Source organism: Bacillus rossius, chromosome 15 (genome assembly GCF_032445375.1).
Source record: "Bacillus rossius redtenbacheri isolate Brsri chromosome 15, Brsri_v3, whole genome shotgun sequence".
Taxonomy (NCBI): Eukaryota; Metazoa; Arthropoda; class Insecta; order Phasmatodea; family Bacillidae; genus Bacillus; species Bacillus rossius.
In genome coordinates this window covers 20,729,253-20,752,633 of record NC_086342.1, presented here as the reverse complement: position 1 = coordinate 20,752,633, position 23,381 = coordinate 20,729,253, and the positions used below count along the sequence as shown (strand labels likewise).

The window sequence follows — 23,381 nt, the reverse complement described above, 5'->3', positions numbered from 1 at the left end:
ATACGACACATATAATACGCGTTGCGCTTTGTAACCCTCATGTGCGTAAAGCTTCTTTTCGTTACGCTTTGACGACTTGGTCGGCTCGACTCACCCCACCGGCTGTGAAGAAATGAAAAGTAACGTCAAGGTAAGATTTGATCAATCTGTCGGTAGATGTACACACGTGCTTGTTTGAAGTGCGCGCCTCAGGGATTCTCTACACGTTCATCGACGAATAAACTCTGATACTTATAATTTGGTTATTTAATTCGGTTAGAACAATTTTAACCAATTAAAAAAAACCGTGTTGATGCAATCCATCATGTACCAGAGTCAACGAGAGAAAATTGTTCCTGCGCTAATCAAAACAGCTATAGTTACAGTGAAATTGTACTCGCAATGATCCTTGGACTCGCAATATTCCTTTGCGTCCGTCCACCATCCGACCTCAGTCGACAAGCTGAATGATTCACAATGATACGGGTGTCCGTCGAATACTTTTCAATTTTGATGCTGCCAACTTACTGAAATACTTAAATGGTGATTTTTTTTTTTTTTTTTTAAGGTATATTTGACTGACGATCATGAACGTTAAGCACTTAATATATCATTAAAGTACTTTTATTTCACTGTGATATTTATTCAAATATAATTCGTAAAAATATTGTTTTTATGTAAGTAAAAAAAAACATTTTAGGATAGTAAAGGTTGTCGACAATAGGTAACTTGGTAAAATCCGTCTGTCGGAAGTTAAAGCTTGGTAAGGTTTTGACGGACGGACGGACAGGTGGAATTTTCCGGGCCATCTGATTGGCTGCTGGTCCCGTGATTTACGGACGGATGAGACGGCTCATTGCGAGTCCATCTTAACTACCAACAAAATGATTGTTTTCGTCGGCTATACAATAACAAGGGGCAGGCATTTTTCCCGAAAAAACCTGAACGTCTACTAGACTGCAACAAGGTATACCCGCACCAGCTGTTTCTTCCTTCTGATTGGCGGCCGTCTGCGAGAGAAGTCGTCGCCTTGTTTTACCGAGCCACTCAGGACGCGTTTGATTCCGCACTGACTTCATGTGATTGGTGCTGTAACAATCGACATGTAATACCTTAAAGAAACTCACCCAACCACGGAACACAGACAGTGCTACATTGTTTTGACTTTAAGCTAGTCTTGGAATCTTTTCGCGAAATATGCATGCCCCTAACAATAACGAATTTCTCTTCCCGTTTAATTTTTTTTCCTTGAAATTGTCCGTGCAAGAAATCGGGGACGGGTATGTCCTGTCCGACATGAGCTCGGCCGGCTGGTGGCTCGAAGGGCAATCCTCCGGAGTGGTGGGGCAAGCGTGACGTCACTAATTGGCGGTCGCGCATTCTGGCGCAATATCAAGGAAAGCCTCTTACTTCCGGTCCCACGGAGACCAATTAAGGATCTTCTGCCGGGGATGAAACCTTCCTCTCTTTCCGCTGATGCGCGTTTCTCGTTATTTACCCCCCCCCCCCCCCTCCCAACCAACCCGGTGTCTGGCTGTCTGCAACGACCAAGACGACGACGAATGCCCTCATCTGTCACAGCAGACGTACAGAATTGTTGTTTATCTGACAACACGTCTCCTTGACGATACGTCTGGGAGAGCGAGTGATGCCACCACCATGGTTTTCTTAAGGAAATGTTTTTTTTATTTTAATATTCCAGTTTTTTTTATGCGTAACATCTTAGCTCTCGGTACACGGCGTTTGGTTGGAGTAAATTCGTGAATGGAACGGAAGTTGTATGAAACGAAAATGTGCAATCACGGTGCTGCCATCTGTGGTGGATGGCGCTAACCAAAGGTTACAAATACAAAAGGAACCTTTATAGTATTAACTGTTAAATTAATTTTAACAATATGGGAAGTATTTTAACTAAAATTTATTGTCTAAAATCAGGTTTGAAACCGAGGTTTAGTACTTTTTTTTTTGCTTTTATTGGAGCCGTTTCATTGTATAGGCCCTAGTTAAAATTTCACTCTGGGAATCAAATGCTTCTATAGTCGACGTAGCGGCTCTGGTAGCAAATTCTAGTGGCGGGTGCGAAATTTACGTGGGGGAGTACTGAATGTCTCGCACACAATTTTTTTTTTAAAGTATAATAAACACTAAAGATCCACAATAAAAGTCTAACCTAATCTCTAGGAACTTTAAGCGAATAAAGTTCCGTGCGGAATATGCGAATTGTACACGTGCCGGGCACGTGCTTATTAAAACGGAACTCGGAAGTAACAAGCGAGAGCAAAACATGCGACGGTACACAAGTTAATACGGCGCATGCGTAGAATGTACTGAACCGTGCTTCGGCCGTTATTTTTACGAAGATTCCGTCTTCTAGAAGTTTGAACAACTTTTCGTATGTATTACCTTAGGGGCCTGAAAAGCCCGTAAATTTACTGTAATTTCTGATAGTGTACCGGCTGTAAAGAAGTTTCAATTTAAAAAAAATTTCAAAGCAGTCATGAGGACTGCCGACAGAAGTGAAAACGTTTTCGCGATTTTTACGAAACAATATTATCACACAACAAATTTGTTTTATCACGTTAGTAAAATAACTCATAAATTACTATAAAATTCGCCTTGCATAGTAATTGTAGGTATTTAAAAAATTAAATAATGATGTTCTTAATTTTTAGGTTATGTTGCTACAAAGACGCCGTTTTCATCGTTATTCAAACTATATATTTATATGATATTTATACTCACCTTTTACTGCACAGTAATCGTACTTATACTTAAGATTTAAAAGCGCAATAAGTTATACTGATAGAAACAGATATAGTGTTATCGTTAAACACGTCACGTGACCATGTCGATGACGACTTACATGAATTTTTACTCCCTATCCAAACCTTCCCATAGAAGTTTTCACTTCAAAAATGCGAAACTGCTTGAATGGGGATTCGGGGTGACGGTTTGCGTGGAAGGCCCCTCGCGAGCGGTGAAGCAGGAAGAATTGTTTGGCGCGCCGAAAGGGGCAAACCACCCCTCTGCTAGCTGCCCTGGAGGGGGTGGCAATTAAAAGCGAGCCTCGTCGAGAAGCGCAGGTGCTGCCCGCAAATGAACCACCCCCCGGCGCGCTTCTTAACCGCCGCGACATCTCGTCTCCCGGGAGGCGTTGAAAACCTGCGGACGATAAAACCACCGGCGCGTTCCGGGATTTCGGGCAGTAAAAGGCACTCCCTCCGCCTATAGTCGGGCGCTAAGGGCGACACTGGCCCGCGCATCGCACACCTCTTCGCCCCTACATACGCGCCACGCACCGAACTGGCGTGCAGTCTTCTCGTCGGTAACGCACTTCCGGATGAAATATCAAAGACAAAAAAATTGGTTGTCTGTAAAGTCGGTTTACGGACGATAGTTTAACATGATAACGTCATAACAAAACATTGATGAAATGCTTGCATACTTTTATGAATAAAATTGAATCATTTTTTATTGAATTATCACTATTTTGTATGGATACAAAGAAGGAGTGAAATTAAATCTACAATTTAATTGATAAATTTACTTTTATTTGCACTCATTAATTAAAATATGTTTATTACTTTAACGAAGAGATTATTTTAACTATAACTTTTATACGTGTTTGCTATTTAACTTCTTCCAATCTGTGTTGTTCTGTTAAGGATGGGACGATGATAGGAAAAGTAAGAAACGAATGGGAGTGTTTCAAGTTTAATGTGCCTCGAAAAAGTCAAATCGATGGTTGTTTCAATCGAGTGGAAGAGAGAGAGATGCGGCGCAAGCGTACAATGAGCGTAACAGGACACAGCGTAACGGGACACAGCGTAACGGGACAATGTGCGTAACGGGACACTTTTTCGTGCGTGCAGCCGGCGTTCATCGATTTATTAGACGTTGTCACGCCAAAAATATTTTTTGTACTTTTTACAAAAGATTCCTTCAGAAACCAGTTGCCAAGAAATAGCTTGTAATACCACAACACATGACTACGGTTATTTTTTGCATATATATGAAGTGCGATTTTTTTTCTCGAGATAATACTGAGTAGGTATTTCTTATGAAAATTGGCGCATGATATTTTACATTTTAATTTATGTTTTATTCAAGCATAATTATTTTTTAAACCGTGGGAATGATAATCGAACATTAATAGGTAATTAAATTTCATTTGGTTTTATTATACTTATAACATATCCACATTTAATGCCGGAAAGCTATTCAGGAGACAGTTTACAAATAACATTAACTATTGGAGTTACTGGGACAACACTAAGCACAAATGCCCTGGTAAGAATCTGAACCCAGTATTACTGCGAACACTATATACCTACAGTTTTTCCATGTAAATATACCAATTTACAAATATCTGTAATTTTACATGAATATTCCTCTGCCATATACAAAAAAAAACTTACAGTGTACACATTACTGCCAAATTCTCAAATTTTTAAATTTTAAATCTTCTTGGCTTCCGAGGTTGAGGCGCGTCGCGGTGATAGTCTCCGCCGGCGTTTCGCTCTGCACTGCGACGGGCATCTTCAGGGTCGAGAACTACCAACGCGACACGGTTCAGCTTCTAACGTCAATAGCGTTTATCAGATCGCAATCGCGGCTGCCTGCAATCTACTTGACAATTTTTTTTACCAGATTAGAGTAGTGATTTCAAATACAAGATACAAAATTAAGGAGGGTGAAAGGAAGAGATTTAGTGTTTGCTGTTGAAAAAAAAAAAAAAATTGTAAAAAAAATAAAAATACTATGTAATGATTCGAAAATCACAGACAGACACTTTGTCTCGATTTTCCTGACGACAATCATACGTCTGTTCCGGCCAGTCTCTCTAGGACATTCATTTAAGTGGGAAGTAACCTAAATTATTATTTTTTGTATTGTGTCGTGTTTTTTGTAGCAAAAATTAAATAATTTAATAATACAATCACATTTAATTGTTTAAAGTTTTTTTCTACTAATCAAAGCCATATTTAATGTTTGCATGAACTGAAAGGTAAATTTTTATGCCATTTTTATGTTGTGTACAGTTTTGGAGAAACAGTTTTTGTATATCCTTCGTCTCACAGTTCTTTATTTAATAATAATTAATTTGCTTTTCCAAAGCTTTGAAAAAGTCCGTTTTTTTTAATAGTTTTGTGAAAACTTAATTCCCTTTGATTTATAAATGATGTACGTAAAAAAAAAAAGAATTTTAAGATGAACGCTACATACAAGCTGGTTAATCCAAAACTGTATACCAGTTGGATCAACGCTTTCAGTATATGCTGAGCCTTCAAGTTTCATACAAACCATTATATGTGGATTTGTACTTTAGCAGGGGAAATAAAGAAGTAAAGGTGGTTGTGTCACTGTGCCTCTCACCGGAGCACATCGGGGCCGTGTGTTTCAGCTGTGCGCCACTCTGGGGACGACTGGGGCGTGCGCCTTCGACAACCTGATGGAGCTGGGGCCCATATGTGAGTACACCCGTCCAGCGACACACACCGAGCCGCCGCCGCCGCCGCCGCCGGGGCAGTAAGCGTGGGCAGTGGCGTAGCCAGGATTTGTGTATAGGGGATGTTAAGAAGCATGGCCCCCCCCCCCCCCCACCGTATTAAAGCGGGGGGTCCGGGGGTCCTCCCCCAGGAAAATTTGGATTTTAAGGTGTAAAATAGTGCTATTTTAGCAGTTTTCGGTACTTAAATTTAAATATTGTAATGGTAAAATTTTTATAAATTTTAATATGAAATTTGTTTGAGTGATGAATAAGAAATTAATTAAAGATTTGGTGCTAAGAGGGGGGGGGGGGGGTTGAACACCTCCTGGCTACGCCCCTGAGCGTGGGCGAGGCCAGAAACCGAAGTTCCTATAACTCACCAAGTGCATAGTAATTCAGGAGCACCCCACACCGGTGAAGAATCATTTGAATCGACGGTGGGGGTGCGTGTCTTGTGGGACAGGTCTGGCACACGGGCCTGTGTGTGCGCTGGTATAGGTTGTGTAATGCTATAAAAGTTACGTGTACCTACCTAATTCGGCGGGGGGGAGTGAAGCTCCCCACCAGTTAGATCCGGCCAACTGGCGTGATGTAGTGTCGTGTCGGTGTGCAATAGAGGCTTGTCGGTGTGCTGTACTTTCAAGTGACCTGGTTAAACTCGGGTGTGGCGTGTAGCGCACCGAGCCTACTATGCTCCGAGGAGAGTTTCGTAGCGCGCATGTGTGTGAGGGAGGGGGGAGAACCTTTATGCGAACCGGTGCAGCGTTACGAAAAGTGCTTGAAACTGAATGGCGATTATGTGAAAATGTGAAGTAGATACCTACATAGTAAACTAAAAACTGTCTATAAATAACTTGTTTTTTCTCTAGCGAGTTTTATTATTTTATTTAAATGACCCAACGGACACCTTACTTTACTAACAGCCCTCGTATGGTAAAATTTTACAAAAGGCACGACGAGATCAATAATGAAAAATTGGGTAAGAGTCCGTCATGACATACAGTTTTTTTTTTTTTTTTTTTTTTTTTTTCTTCCGCGAGTGGGAAATGTGATGGACGCTGCTTTGAACCAGTGGATTTTCAGCTCTGCCCATTCACCCCACGAACACTACAGTCTCATGTCGTCGCACCGCAGCGTCAACTAATGAGCTCGATGTTTAAGGATCAGTCTCGTCACGTCATGTTGACCTTTTTTTTCCGTTTTTCTTTTTTCGTCCAAACTTTTTATTTAAGGGCTATTTCTAGGATTTCAGCTCTCCTTTGCATTGGTTGTTATCCTACAAATACATTTCAACCGATACCTACTCACTTTGCGTGATGTAATGGTTGTAAAAAGTCGCACAAATTTTCGAAATCATCACTTGCGGGACCTTTCAACACCCATGGTATCACACTGAGTGAATCTATGTTGAAAATTTTTTGTGAATGAGCAGCAAATACAAGGGAGATGCCGATTTAAATTATAAGAAATACCTTTTTAAAAAAAAAATACTAACCCCAAGTTTTCAACCCAATTTTCGACAAGGAATTTTATTAAAATACTGTGCATCTTGTTAAAAATTCGTTAAACAATCAATACTATAACATATTTCCTTTGATTATGTGAACTTTGGTGGGCGGACGCGAATCACGTACAGTTTCCGCACCCGCCACTATAATTCTTTGCTGGAGCAGCTACGTCAACTATAGATTTGCAGAGCGAAATTGTAAACTATACAATGAAATGAGTAAAAAAAAAAAAAAATTTCGAAAAAGACTTACAAAAAAAATGGGTGCGTGTACTTAGGTACGCGCTTGAGAAGTTATACTTCTTTGGCATCATTAAAAAATAGTTTTTAATTGCATGCAAATAATTCTTCATGGTAGCGTTATTCTCCATGGTAGCGTTAAAAGTTTAACGCAACCTTGTTGGAAGTCGCATTAGAAGTATAACTTCAAAAAGGAGGTAAAACCGGGGCTTTGGATCAAGGAGTTTTATTGAAGTTATACTTCTAATGCGACTTCCAACAAGGTTGCGTTAAACGTTTAACGCTACCATGGAGAATAACGCTACCACGGAGAATTTTTGCATGCAATTAAAAACTATTTTTTAATGATGCCAATGAAGTATAACTTTTCACTCGCGTACCTAAGTACACGCCCCAATTTTTTTAGTTATTAACATGCTGCCTCATATTTTTGGAGTTGATGGATCAGTTGAAACTGTGAAGTCTCCCCCGGGCTGTGTGAAGCCTGGTTGAAGATGGCAGGTTGCGAGGCGACTGCCAGGTGTGGCTGTGCGCAGGCGAGAAGCACCAGCTGTGGCTGCACGTGGACGCGGCCTACGCAGGGACGGCCTTCATCTGCCCCGAGTTCCGGCACTGGCTCAACGGCGTGCAGTTCGCCAGCTCCTTCGCCTTCAACCCCTCCAAGTGGATGCTCGTGCACTTCGACTGCACGGCCATGTGGTGCGTGCCCGCGATCCCCGCGAACCCCGCTATCCCCACACTCCCCACGCTCCCCACACTCCCCACGCTCCCCACACTCCCCGTGATCCCCGCGCTACCCGCGAACCCCGCAATCCCCGCGATCCCCGCGATCCCCTAGATCTTCGCTATCCCCGCGAGCCCCTAGATCTCCGCGATCCCCGTGATCACCGCGAGCCCCTAGATCCCCGCGATCCCCGTGGTCCCCTAGATCCTCGCGGTCCCCGCGAGCCCCTAGATCCCCGTGATCCCCGCGATCCCCTAGATCTTCGCTATCCCCGCGAGCCCCTAGATCCCCGTGATCCCCGCGATCCCCTAGATCTTCGCTATCCCCGCGAGCCCCTAGATCTCCGCGATCCCCGCGATCCCCGCGATTCCCTAGATCCTCGCGTGGCTGCGGGTCGGGGACGGATCCTCACGGGACATTCCACCAGCTGCTTCCACGATTGCGCGGAAACGTGGCAAACGGCGACCAATCAGAGTGCCTTTCAAGGTTACAAAATATTGATCTAATCTTAATATATATATAAATCCAGTGTCCTGATGTTTGTTTCCAGTGAACTCTTCACCAAGTCAACCGATTTCGATGAAAATGGGCATTTATGTGTAATTTTTTTCCAACTTGAGCGATAGGATAGTTTTTATTTCGATTAATGGTCTTAATAATTTATAATTAATAATAAACTGATTATCAATGTTGATTGGTGTTTAAGCCCGGGAAACAGCGAGTACTTCGTCTCCATGACAACGTTGCGTGCTCGAGAGTCGGGAAACCATCGGTGCTATTCGTTTTTTCTTCGGTACATTACAAATCATTGTATTAAGTTTTTGTCAAAATTAATTAATTTTCATTTTATTTAATTTATTGTAACTGTAAATAAGAGATTTGGTCTTATTTTCCCCCCATTAATACAACCGATTAATATATATTATGCTTCTGGATCATAGCATGGGGCAGAATTTTCAGATATGATAAATAATAAACCACAACGTAGGTGATGATAGATCGCGAGATATTCTTTTAACTTGAAACCATTTTTAAAGCATTTAGAACACAAACGAACATGGCTACCACCGCACCAGTCTGTCTCCGTCTACGTGCTTCTGTAGAAAGACTTCCGCTAGATCCGTCCTGTTTCCGTGTCATTGTGTAACGGGCCTGCCTAAGAGTATTCACCCTGTACACTGTTAGAAATTACACAGTTCAAATTTTTTCAACTTAAATTTACGAAGAACGCTGATTACAAATTATCCAGGGATCTACTCAAATCTACAGTTAAGCTTACTTTGAGCTATCTTACATTGAACACGAGTGGCTATAATAAGTAATCTCATTATGCTAATGAAACTTTTAAAAACTTGTTATAGTTTACATCAAAAGAAAAAGGTTTTTTTTTTCACGTGGGTTTATCTTTTTTTTTTTTTTATACAAAGAAACACACATTTAAGTGGGAACCTGGTGTAATGACGATTCAACTATCTGAGATTACCAGAGACCTGAACAATTCGCGGATTCATTTCGTGTTATGCTAAAATTCAAATAATTTTACCTAAGTGCTGCTTCTGCCATTGGTTCACTGTAAATCTGGAGGACTGAGAGCCAATTAGAGACCCTCACTCATAGAAGTGTCGAATCACAGGCCACCCAGTCGAGACGACTCACAAGTCAGCAGCCAATGAACAGTTGGCATTTGCCCGAGTGTGCAGAGGATATTGGAGTCTATCCTGAAGGTCAATGAACCCGCGAATTTTTCCTGTCTGTAGAGATTGCGGAGAGCTCTTCGTTTATTTGAGGTTTTCTTTTTTGTTTTGAAGTCCCTGAATGACTGTAATTCCTAACTGTGCAGAGGTGGGGCATGTTTCTGACAAGACTCTGTCGGCATGTTATTCTCTTGCAGGGTGAAAGACAGCAGCGCTCTTCACAGGACGTTCAACGTGGAACCGCTGTACTTGAAGCACGAGAACTCGGGTAATGTCCAGTGCGCTTGCGGTAACGATACTTAAACAACACGTAACTACACCACAGTATGTGAAAATATTATATTCTTCATTTTGCAGGCCTTGCTATTGACTACATGGTAAGTAAATTAAATTAAGCATGAATGTGTATTTCAGTAATCGCTAGAGATGTGTAACCATCTAACCTCGCTGACGAGCAAATTCATGTGTTCTCACGTTACAAATATTTTTATAGTACGGAAATACGACACGAAATTTAATTTATAATTAATTAAAATAATGACGAGCGTGATAAATATACGCAAATTGTATTTTCAGCTAAATTTCTGAATGCGAATCACACATAGTTTCCGCACCCGTCGCTAGATTTCGCTGCCGAAGCAGCTACGTCGACTATATAAAAAATTTACTAAACCCCGGATTTTGAACTGATTTTCGAAAAGGAATTTTATTATAATACCGCCCATCTTGTTAAAATGCTTTAAACATTTCATACTATAAAGTTTACATTCGTTATTTCTGAACTTTAGTTTGCACCACCATCCGCTACAGTTGGCAGCACCGTGGTTACACATTTCCGTTTGGAATAACTTCCGTTCCATTAACGAAATTACTGCTTCCAAATTCCGTACACCGAGAGTTTAGATGTTACACATCAAAAATATTGTATATAGTTTGTTTCACTAAACGCCCAAAAGCAAATTTCAATGTCTGTCTCTTTAACAGGAATAGGTCTATTACAACTCTGTAACGGCAATTATTTTTCGTGAAGAAGAAAATCGAGCGCCGACTTTACCGCAATAAGGAGCACGACCAATCACGCAACACAGATTCCGATACGTTATTTGAATGATTATTGCAATGAAAAGGAATGATTTAAAACATTTTAGGGACATATGCAGTGCAAACCAACAATGGCGTATGTCTACGCTTTTATTTTAATTTAATTTTTTTTGGTAAATGGAAAAAAAATATTCATGTAAAAATACAAATATTTGTAAATTTGTACATTTACATGAAAAAAAAAACTGTTTCGCTACAAAATAATGTTCGCAGTCATACTAGGTTCGGATTCTTACCCGGGTATTTTTGCATTGTGTTGTCCAAATACCTTCAATAGTTTAAGTTATTTGTAAACTGTTCCCTGAATAGCTTTCCAGTATTAACTGCGTAAATTATAAGCAGATACAACAAAATAAAGTCTAATTGTTCAATATTCTATTACCTTTAACTTGTTTTCTTTTTAAAATATGATTGAATGATACATCAACTAAAATACAAAATGATTCGTTAATTTTCAGAAAAATACTCAGTATTATCTCGAAAAACGTATTTCATATATGCAAAAATAACCATAGCCATTTTTTGTACAAATTACAAAATTACAAACTATTTGTATTAAAAAAAATTTTCTGTGCAGAAAACGTTTTAAATCAATCTTCCTCTCTGCAAGAATCGTTTAAAGAAAGCCATATCTAACGTTCATTCCGAATGTACTTAGCTTTACGTCATAACGGCAGTGAGTTAGTTAGACACGTACACTCACTAAATTAATCAATAAACTTGATAAAGTGATCGTCCATCGTGTCTGGAATGGAACCAACCTGAGAACTTGCCTGGGGAAATAAAAAAAAGGGCGGTTGGACCCAGGATGCGAGTCCAACGTCCGGCGATTGCACCAATATCGCCCGGAGATTCCAACGCACGCAGAGAAAGGGAACGCACAATTGAATGGATATATTCTTGAGTACGGCTCCCAGAAATGTTCACTTCAGACTAGCCCATTTTTCATATATGCTTTTCTTTTTAAGACATTGCAGAATTTATTACTATAGTTATATTAATATACTTATTCATTAATAGAATATTACACATTAGGACACCTCTGCCAAAACCTCAGATACCCCCACTCACAAAGGCAGATCCAGAGCGGGGCAATGAGAAACCAACACTCCCCCCAATTAAGAATGGTAAAAGATGAAACTAACCAAAAAACTGTATAAATAAATTTTAGGCTATTTTTATATTAGAGACACATTAAAGACGGATGTATAGCTATTAATAACTTCCCATGGATCTAATACCTAGACTAAGTTGTTAGTGATCCAGATATTAAGTCCCGTTCCCCCCGATTTATATAAGGGGGGGGGGTCTATTCATACTTCTGGTGGCCGGACTTATCCCCCCCCCCCCCCCAGTTAATCGTGTATCCGCCCCTACCAACTCATATTGAACCTAAATTGTAGACTTTTTTTTTTCATTGGTAATATTACGACCTAATAAAGTAGCAGGTGTAATTGCGGCCTCACAGGCCGGTCTCGTCAGTTGCAGGTTCACGTGAAGAACATCTGGATGACGGGGTTGTTGTAGTTGTGAGTGTTTGCTGCAGCACTGGCAGATCCCGCTGAGCAAGAGGTTCCGCGCGCTCAAGCTGTGGTTCGTCATCAGGAGCTACGGCATCAAGGGACTGCAGCGTCACGTGCGAGAGGTGAGGTCCCACCCTCCTTCTGACCTCTGGGCAGGGACAAACAACAGGCACAGAGCCAGTGCGACATAACGAGGGTCGTCACCACAACGCCGAAATACCATGACGCCGAACGTCAAAAATTGACCACAACGCCGACAGCTAGAAAACTGCTGTGCACCACAACGCCGAAATAACAACTGAATGAATTTGTGTGTGTGTGTTTCTTAAATGTACCTTAACGCCGAAATACCACAATCAAACCTAACCTTATCTAACCTAACCTAGCGTAATATAACCTAACCTAACTTAACCCAGCCTATCATAACCTAGTCTAACCTAACCTAACCTAACCTAGCCTAACCTAACCTAATCTAATCTAACCTAGTCTAACTTAACCTAACCTAACCTTTGTGGCAGTCCTGCAATGACATTTTTTGGCGTTAGTGTATTTCGGCGTTGTGGTAATTCGGCGTTGTGATACACAGAAGTTTTCTAGCTGTCGGAGTTGTGGTCAATTTGGCATTTCGGCGTTGTGGTATTTCGGCGTTGTGGTGCGTTCCCCATAACAACATGGAAGCTATTGCCATGGAAGAATAAAAAAAGGGGGGGCAAAGGACTATTTCGTAGGGATTTATACATTTTATTTAACTAAGTATGTTCATGTCATTTTTCTTTTTCCATCCGCTACTTACAGACTATATAAACGTAACGATTTAATGGGTTTTGTTGCGGACAGTAAGTACACAACAAAAAATGGCTTAACCCTAATTATGACCGATCTGTGTGTGTTTTTTTTTTTTTAGGGGGGCCTGAAGGGGCGTGGCCACCACGTGCGTCAGAAGTGAAACATCGCACTGCATTAATTCACTAGAACGATAAAAATAAATATTAAATCGTTCACTTGATCGATAAATCCTAACAATAAAGTACACAAAGGGGGTTCACAGAGGTGATTCATAATTGAAACAAACATGGCAAAAAAAAACCAGGGGCCTTACAGCTGAACGAATATCTACTTGATTAGTTACTGACTTAAGTGCACGCCGCAGCCCGGACTTTCCGCAGAATGACGAGGCTTCATTTAAGGGGAGTGGAGGTAGTTCCTCTCTCTCTCTCTCTCTCTCCCCCCCCCCCCCCCCCCCCCACCCCGAAATCTCAGGAAGACAGCAATTTTATTCTGCTGTTGAAATAATTTTTTCTTACTTTTCTTTTACTTTTGTTGAGTAATACAAACACAAAAGTTTTCATATTTTTATTAATAAATTAAAACTACCGGTGACTACAGGGATGAAACTCGAAATTAACCCTGTGGCACTGAAAGGGTTTTAAGGGTTATGGAAGAGGTGTGGTGTGTGTATATACAGTAGAACATCTTTAAGTCGAATATCGATAAGTCGAAAACCTCCCAAACTCAAAAAAAATGTTGTGTTCCCTTCCATTCAAGCCCCAAAACCTCCGTAGCTCGAAATCTCAACCCTCTATTAGTCAAAATAATCAGTGAGTCCCTACAAGCCATTTTGGTACAGATTTTCCCTCCGTATTCGAAAAATTAAATTGGACCTCTGTATCTCGAACATAGCAATGTTTTATTTTACAACCTTTACTACTCGATTATTTGAAAATTATTACCTCTATAGTTCGAAGAAAAATAAGTTACCGACTTTAAGAATTTGTCGACAATGTGAGTACACCATTGTTTCTTAGAAATCAATTTAGGAGTATATGCAATAAATAGGATTACCACGACTCACGTGTTTGCTTGCTTGGTGTCAAGTGTTTAATTTTATTATTTTTGATTTCATTTGAATTTTAGCGAAGCAAGTCATTTGTTGTCGACTGTTACGACTGCTACACATGAATTTATACAACATTTTACAAATAAAATTGTTAAAACATGAGTGCTGTGAAACGTAAACTGAAAACTTTGAGCCTCGCTGAAAAATTGGATTCAGGAATATCCTTTGAGGACTTTGTTAAGTGCGATGATGGAGTTATGACTGCTGGGACTTTATCTGATGACGTAATTATCGATTTGGTAGCTCAGAAAACCGATACTCATGATTTAGATGACATAGAAGACTCGAATAATACTACATGCGCTCCATGAGTTTCCATCAAAGAGGCAATAACCGCATTGAATACTTTACGGAATTTTATAGAGCAAACCAGCAACTCTGAAGAGCAAGAATTTTCTATTCTTTATACCTTAGACAATGCTATAGATAGAGAACAACCGAATCATCTAAAAAAAATAAAAGAAAAAAATACTGACTGTTTAATGCCATATTTTTATTTTATTTTTAGGGATGTTTGAAATAATGTTAATTTATAATAAATAAAAATATGTTTGTCACCTCTGCAACTGAAATTTTTATTTATTTTACCTCTCTAACTCAAAATGTATAAGAATGAATCTCAACCTCTTTATGTCGAATCAAAATCCGCTTAAGTCGAAAACTCTATAACTCGAATTTTTTGGCGTCTCCTTTCGAGTTCGACTTACAGAGGTTCTACTGTGTGTATGTATATATATAGACGTAATTCGAGGGTGGCAAGGGGTGGTAGTTGCCACCCCAAAATTGTCCAACCAAGTATTTAGCCACCGCATTTTGAAATAAAAATATTAATAATATTTAGCTATTGTAAAATAAAATTTTACTTTATTTTACGTACAAGAACGGAACTTTCTTGATTCAATAAAGCCTTATTGTGTAAATGATTAAATTAAATTGCATAATTTTAATGTATATCCAAAAATCAAATCCCCATTCACAAATCCACTATTTACTCCCCCCACCGGAGCTCGGCTCGGCTCTCTTACCGCGATCCTCGGTCGCTACTCACTGCTCACCCTCTTCGCGGTGGGATCGGCACTGGCGTAGCTGTGTTCATAAAGTTGGGGGGGGGGGGACAAATAATGATTTTGATGTCATGTACAACCATTCCCCTCTTACTAAGACGAAGGGGGGGGGGGGGTCCTCCACCGGAAATTTTTTATTTTAAAAGTGCAATTGGATACATCGATGTTAAAATTATTATTGTTTCCTTAAGATAAAAATTGAGAGTGAATAAATTACAAATAAAGTTGGACAGAATAATATTATAAAATAAAATAAAATATCACGGTCTAGAAAGTTGGGGAGGGGGGACAGTCCCCTCCGCCCAAAATGTTCAGGGGGACACGTCCCCCCTGTAACCCCCGCACCCCCCGGTTCCTACGCCCCTGGGGATCGACCCGTGGGATAAGTCTCGAAGCTGTCAGAACAGTGGCGTCCTAGTTACGGAGTCTCGAAGCTGCCAGAACAGTGGCGTCCTAGTTACGCCACTTCTTGCGGACCTGCGGGATACCCGGTGGGGACGGAGGAGAAGGCGCTGAGAGGGCGGGTCGCGGGCGTGTCCGGCAGGGGGTGCGACTGGCGCAGCGCATGGAGGCGCTGGTGCGGGCCGACGCGCGCTTCGAGGTGCCGGCGCCGCGCCACCTGGGGCTGGTCGTGTTCCGGCTGCGCGGCGCCGACGAGCTGACGGAGCGCCTGCTCAAGAGGCTCAACTCGCGCGGCCGGGTGCACTGCGTGCCCGCCTCGCTCAAGGGCCGCTACGTGGTGCGCTTCGTGGTGACGTCGGCGCGCACCACGGCGCGGGACATCGCGCGCGACTGGCAGGAGGTCGAGGACACGGCGGCGGCGGTGCTGGAGCAGGCCCGCGGGGCGCGCGCCCGGGTGCCGCTGGCAGGTGCCGCTCCCACACACGTCACACACACGTCACACACGTCACACACGTGCATATACAGATGGAGCATAGGACGAAAGGGAGGGGAATTTCAGTGCCAACGTGTTCACAAATGTACATCAGCTGGAACTGTATTGGAGGTTAAATTGGAGGAAAATGTCAACTCATATCATTGCATTTAGGTTATGAAGATTCGTTTTGAAATTTTAATGTACTATATTGTTACGAGCAAGAAAAAACGGGTTCGTATTTTTTTAAACAGTTTTGTTTGCTCCCAATATTTATTTAAATCATGTACTGAATCACTACACTTAACGTCTGTTCACAAATCACTAAGCATCTGTAAAAGTCCACAATTCGCACTCCTCAGTTGGAGCTAGGCTCAACAGTGGTTCGCTTCTTACTCCGCACCTGTCTCGAGCCACTCGGTCGCGCCGCTCACCCAACTCGCAATATTCACTCAATTCGCCTGTTGGAACTCGACCCCCCTCGCGGAGGCCATCGTCGCCGCTTTTATACCCGTGGCCGTCTTTCTGGAACCGACTGGAGTGGTTGTGACGTGTCGCGTCGTCCCGGGGCCGATCCGACGCTCGAAGCGTCCAGAATGTATGCGCTCGTTCACGCCACTCCACGCGGCGGGATTTGTAAGCCCGCGGAATTCCCTGGCCACTAAGGGATGGATAACAGCGCCGAAGAAATGAGGGCGCGTTGGCAAGGGTGGAGGGAGATGCTGGGCCGCTATAATCACCGAAGGTATGCGTGCATGACGTCAGTGGCCGCTCTGGTAACTGGCGCGCGTCGTGGCCTTGTCTCCCGCGCTCGTAACAATATATATAAAGATATCAACCAGTACAATTTTTATATTATTTCTTCCGAACAGCATAACCACAGTCGTTAATAAAAGCAAACTATAATAGCTTATATAAATATAAAACTAACGTCCGTCATATTAGTATGTCAAAATTAGACAAACAATGAAAAATAAAACGGCTTCTCGTCTGAAGGCTAATGCTCCATCTGTATCCTACCCTTATCTATTGTCTTATCCTTGATTGCAACGTGCATTTACTCTCTCTATCCAATGCTACTAGAGCTGCACTTGTAGCGGTGTGCTCTGTTGCCAGATACACGTCTTGGAGCGCAAAACTTGCAGACAGAACACTTAATGTCATGAAAATATTTTAATGAATCGGAAACATTTGGGAGGATTGTGGAAATACATTTTCCTGACGTATTTCATGTTATAATTTCCATTTTCTTGTTTGTTTCATAGGATGTATAATTAAATGTCGCCATTTTGGTTTCAACCATTTTTGGTACATTTGTTTGTATCATTTAATTTTGAGAAGTTTTGCTCTTTTCTAGCATTTGCACATACTTTAATGGAATGCCATATTATTAATTATGATCGACTTTTACCAATATTTGTTCCTGTGATATAGTAATTGGTGTTTAGCATTTAATTTTCTTTTCTACCAGAATACTCTATTTTATGGTCTTATAGAAATATATATTAAAACTTATTATAAAGTTGATATTCAAAATAATACTTTTAATTTCAACAACCCGGATAGTATAAATCTGGCAACAGTGTTAACCAATTTACTCTGTACTGCAATCCAAGCGTGAAACAGACTATAGTCTGGTCTCTCCACTGGTCCATGAAGTAGCCACGCTATTAACACACGGACCATATGCCTACTTCGTTTTTTTTCTCCATGTCACAGAGGTGACACGCATATACCACCTACTTTGTGATTTTTCCTCGTTGTGGTTGTGCAATCAGCATACTCATTAACATTAATATTGTTGGTTTTAGCCCTCTTAAACTTCATTCTCTCCCACTGTAGAATAAGAACGCTCATATTCTAGCTTCATTTTCTTTTCCATATCATGGAGGGTACACCTAAAAACGACTTCGTTTTTTCCCCCTTGGCACCTCAAGTATACCCTTTTCCACAATACCTGCTTTGTTTCCAACGTTTACGTTTGTTTACTACGTTTACTACTGTATGCATGTACCTACTACAGTTATAAAACTCATGTTGAAGATGCAAAAATATGTGTTTCTTAAAAACACCAATCGTAGGCAATGCCACAAGCCCACATTTTTTTCCAATGTATCGCGTTCATTGATGCCTTAGTGATGAAAAACTCCATAACAACATTGTTTAACATTTCTAAAGCTAAGTATTACACGTGAAAATAGTTTTTAATTCGTTTGGGTAAATGCACGAAAAAAAGATTTGCGTTGTCCCAAGCTCACTGTTTTCTTGTTTACGACAAGTTGTATTATAAATCCTATTTAACTATAAATACGAAATACTTTGATAATATATGAACAAAAAATTTAAAAAAAAAAATTAAGGTTCGGTATCACAAGCCATTTTGATTTTTTTCGGCATTAATTTAATATAAGGCCTCTTTCTAAAATTTTAACTCAATAACACCGTTGCATTTGTTGTTCTGCCAATAAATATTTCCAAAATTTATGATATCATGTGTGTAAAAATGAGTAAATATTTAAAATTTTGAGATGGTTTTATTATTGGCTCACGGTTCGTCTGTAGGACTCAGGGCCAATGAGAGACCATCAACCAAAGAAGCACCTGTTTGAAACGTCTCGCAAGTTTCCAGAGTTAGAGTGAGATGGCGGTAGCTAGCCTGGAGGTCAGTGAACACGGGTCACGCCGGCATGCCCGCAGAGACGCGCGAGCTGAACGAGAACTTCGGCTCCAGCCTGCTGCTGGCCAACTCGCCCATGTCGCCCAAGATCGTGAACGGCAGCTTCGCCGCCATCTTCGACCACGGCGACAACCTGGCGCGCCAGCTGGCGTCCAGCTTCGGCCGGCTTCGCTTCGACCAGGACAGCCCAGGTGGGACTCCGGTAGCCTGCAACTCACATAGTTTCGGTTCCCTACCACGTTCGTGCAACTTCGGATTTCTCTCAAAACATTGAAATTAAAAAAAAAATCGAAGGGTTAGGTTAGGTTCGGTCAGTCACAACATGCTTGTTTTCATTGGAAGAAACTTCTGATTTAGCGGCTGAAGTGGCGTTAATACCAAAACGCAAAACTTCTGAAATCTTCCGGAAATTCTTGCAGGGAACCGAAACTATGTGAGTTGTAGGCACCTATTTAGCGTCTGACGCGTGGGTGGCGACTCTTTACAGAGTTCATTCGGACAGCGTCGGTACTGAAAGGACGAGTGAGGATATAGCTCGAACGTAAATGTTTTCTGCCCCTACAACCCCTCCACACTCTCTCTCAGTATTGTCATCGTGGTTGGTTGGGTTATTCTCAGGCCCCATTTCTCCCTTTCAGCACACCAATCTTAGACATTACGCGCGGAAGCAAACGTGTCCTGATTTTCAGACGGCCGCCATTTGCAAGGAAGCGATTGCTAGCGCCGTTGCAGTCTGATGAGCGATCAGATTATTTCACAAAAAAAAAAAAAAAACATTACATGATTGTAAGGGAACTTAAGATTAAAGGATTTATTTAGCGATAAGTCCGTGAAGGCGTGGGAGTGTGTGCAATACTTGCAAAGTTTCAAATCGATACGACGATTAGAAGTAGGTTAAAATCGACTTTCAAGATTTGATTACATTGTTAGTTACAAGTGAAGCTAATTAAAGTGTATTATAAAGATATCGCCTCGTTCGTAATTCTTTATAGAACCTAAAAATTTTAATATCTTTGACGCCATGTTTGTTTCAACACAACCTAATCTTTAATTTCTTTCAAGCTGATCTCGTGTTCCTAGAGAGATAAAATGTGTACTTTTTTTTTTCAGTCTAATTGTGGGCTTTTAAAAACAAAAAAAACTTTCATAAACATCGGTGTAGTAGTTTTTTTTGCGTGATGCTCGAACAAACAGACAGATACAGTTTTATAAAAGTGTATATTTAAATAAAGTTTTCTATATTGTTGTAACTTATGTAATTTTACTTTTCCTTTAAATATATTTTTTTTTACATTTTATGTAATGTTTCTTTTTTTCTGAAAAAAAAAAATATTATACTTTATCTTGTACTTAAATTAGTTACTCTTTTTAACTTTCAATTTTATGAAAAAAATGTTAGTTTCCTTAAGTTTTTCAATTTATATTTGTTAATTATTACAATTATTAAAAAGTTTAAATGTCAAAAAAAAAACCGTTAGTAGGTTAAAGTGACGAAATGCACTCACACACAGGCATGCTTTTGTGAGTGCTAAATTTCCTGTTTAATTTAGGGAATTATTGTACAAGTTGTAAAAAGTAGAAAATAAATTTTAAAAAATAATAAAACTGTTTAGGAAGAAGTTTGGACCTCCGATGACTTTCAGGGACCTCCAGTGACATTCGAGAACCTCCGATGAAGTTCTGTAGATTACGAGACTCTCGTGGTTTCTTCGATGACATTCGGAGTACTCCGAATATTTTAGAGTTATTTGGACACTTCTTCCAACCAAAAACGATCACGCGATTCTCTTTGCTGTCTACGAAGAAAAACATGTACCACGTATTTTTACATAATATTCTTTTGGAAAACAGTTATAAGGGAATACTTTGTAACACTACACGAACAATACTTTAAATTCGCACAATACATTGCTATCGTTATACTTGCATACATTAAATATGAAATACGTTTTTTTGGAAACAGTACGGAATATTTATTATTGTCGCAATCACAAAAATTGGCGCATGATTTTAAATTTTCTATATATTTTACACAATCATAAATTTTTTTAACAATAGAAAGGATAATCATATTCAACAATCGCTTATAATTTTGTATAATTATACTTCTTAACGTGTGTAGTTAATACTGGAAAGTTATTCAGAGAACGGTTTACAAATAAGGATAAATAAATACCTTAGGCAAGAATGCGAAACGTTTTTTTTTTTTTTTTTTTTTTTTTAACCGCAGTTGCTTTCATTTAAATGTACAAATTTTTAAAAAATAATTATTTCAGTTTCATTTACAGAAAAAAAATGGCAATGTATGCGTTCAACATATCTGCTGATTTTTTTTTTTTTTGTGTTTGTGTGTTCATCTTTGTAGTCCATTCTCGTGTGTGTCCTCTGTGGCACACGGTGAAAACCAGCAATGGTTCTCGCCGCGGGAAGGTCTCGAGTGAGTCGTTGGAAGACCGTCGACGCATGGACGTCGCAAAGATATATTTAGTGTTGAGGAATATCCATCCCCTGGAAAAAAGCGGGGGGTCCAGGGGTCCTCCCCCGGGAAAATTTGGGGTTTGAAGGAGCAAAAAATGTGGTTTTTAGACATTTTTCTTTCCTAAATATTCTAATTATAGTTGGTTGCAATATATAATTTATTTTTTTATATAAAAAAAATATTTTCAGAGAACAAAATTTGTAAAAAAAAACACGGTTAACATATCTGTATTCGGTATCGGACCTGTTTTTTTTATTTTACGCAAAAATCTAATTTAAAAAGTGCTCACATTACCACGATTGGACTAAATGCACAGTGCGCAACAATTGGGTTATATCACAGAAATCATATTTTCAATATAACTACGAAACTAAATACATTATTGGAGGGGACGAAATTGAAGACGCCCCCCCCCCCCCCCCCCCCCGTCCCCCGGTTGCGACGCCCATGGTCGACGCCACGCGACAGTCACGGGTTCTTCCTTTAAGCGATCCGGCGGCGCGTGCGAGGGATGCTGGTGTCGGGGAAGCAGCTCTCCCTGGACTCCAGGATGGACCTGGTGACGTCGCTGGCGTCTGGCGCCGCCGCCGGCCCGAGCTGCGGCCACCTGGAGGAGACGCCCGAGGACGAAGGTATACACGGCGCCCATCTCGCGGGAGTGGCCATTGTCACACGGTCCCCGGGAGTGCTGGCGTCCAGTGGCGGATCCAGGCGCCTTTTGGTTTGGGAGGGGCTTGACCCAGCTGAGGCTAGGCTTTATCAAGGCAAACACTAAAACAATAGTGGACCCAGATGCTTTTGGGGGGGGCTTGAGCCCCTTAGCCCCCCCTCCCCCCTCTCTGGATCCGCTACTGCTTGCGTCTCACGCGCCCCGCCGTCGTAGACACGCGGTTGCAACCAGTGGCGAATACAGAGGTTCACCTCGGAGGGAGGGGGTGCACTCTAGGATTTCAGAGTACCTAACCAGAGCAGAAAAAAATGTCTTAAATTTACTAAATTTGTATTTAATCTACTCACATTACTACACATAACATCCAACCACCAGATTTTATGATTCTACAAGAAAATTCATTATAATTATATTAAAATATTTAATTGGTTTCAGAAAAAAAAAATCATTTTTGTCGGCAATATTAATGTAGCAAACAACTGGTTTTCCGGGAGGGGGAGGGGGGTACTTGCCCCTGGTGGCCCCCCCCCCCCTCCTCCCCCTTGGATCCGCCACTGGTTGCAACAAGGTATAGAAGGCCTGGGAGATATTATTTATAGGTACCTTGAAAAACCCGATACATACGGCTTAATAGTTCAAATTTTGAAATACAGCAAAAAGATCGAAAATCCAAGAATACGGGGCCTAATCAAGCGCGGATCTTGAAAAGGGGAGGGGGAATACCCCAATATTATTACCTATACTTATTTTATTTTTGAGGGTATGTAAAGTTTACTTAAATTCACAGTTTAATCTTTTCTTTTATCAAAAGTTGTATAAAATTATCGAAGTTCAGTATTTGAGACTATAATTTTGTAAATATTCCAAGTTAAATATCGAGCATGCATTTTGTTTTGCACGATAGCCCTTCACGAAGCGTCCTTCTGGACCCGTCACGCGGTGGAGCTGGAACTTATGAACTTGCGCGCACTCCAGGGCGTGTTGTTGTGTTCTCGCAGACAACCCGCCCCAGGCCGGCGGCGAGCAGCCGGGGGCAGGCGGGGCGTCCGCGGACCGCCACAGCCGCTCCAGGTCCGTGGACCACTCGGCGGCGCCGCTCGACAAGATGGCGGCGCCGCTCGACAAGATGGCGGCGGCCCGGCCGCGCCTCGGCTGCGCCTGCGAGCGAGACTAGGCCGCCGCGCCTGCGCTGTACTTCTCTTCTCCTCACCTCCCCTTCCCCTACCCTACCTCCGCCAACAACACCTTTAGTCAGAAATAAACTGTAGGGGCTTTTCCGGTGACGAGCTGTTTTCATTCCATACTTAAAACCCTTCTCTACACCTGTCAGATCATTATCACTACTCTCAAAAAACGACGTTAATAAAAAAAATTAAACATTCTATATCCTGTAAAAGAACAGTAAGTATTTCAAGCTTGCATGTAAAAATTACTTCACTGAATTTTTTTTTCTGTAAAAAA

General features: G+C 41.1%; 1 protein-coding gene across 1 annotated transcript in view; it reads left to right on the top strand.

The window, feature by feature from the left end:
* Positions 1–23,094, top strand: part of LOC134539649 (histidine decarboxylase) — a 48,024-nt gene extending 24,930 nt beyond the window's left edge. The window contains exons 7-15 of the mRNA XM_063381836.1: positions 5,384–5,450; positions 7,754–7,916; positions 9,833–9,903; positions 9,993–10,012; positions 12,283–12,381; positions 15,765–16,089; positions 18,792–18,962; positions 21,739–21,882; positions 22,919–23,094. Of these exons, the coding sequence (XP_063237906.1) occupies positions 5,384–5,450; positions 7,754–7,916; positions 9,833–9,903; positions 9,993–10,012; positions 12,283–12,381; positions 15,765–16,089; positions 18,792–18,962; positions 21,739–21,882; positions 22,919–23,094 (1,236 nt within the window). The remainder of the gene's footprint in view (positions 1–5,383; positions 5,451–7,753; positions 7,917–9,832; positions 9,904–9,992; positions 10,013–12,282; positions 12,382–15,764; positions 16,090–18,791; positions 18,963–21,738; positions 21,883–22,918) is intronic.
* Positions 23,095–23,381: the final 287 nt, after the last annotated feature.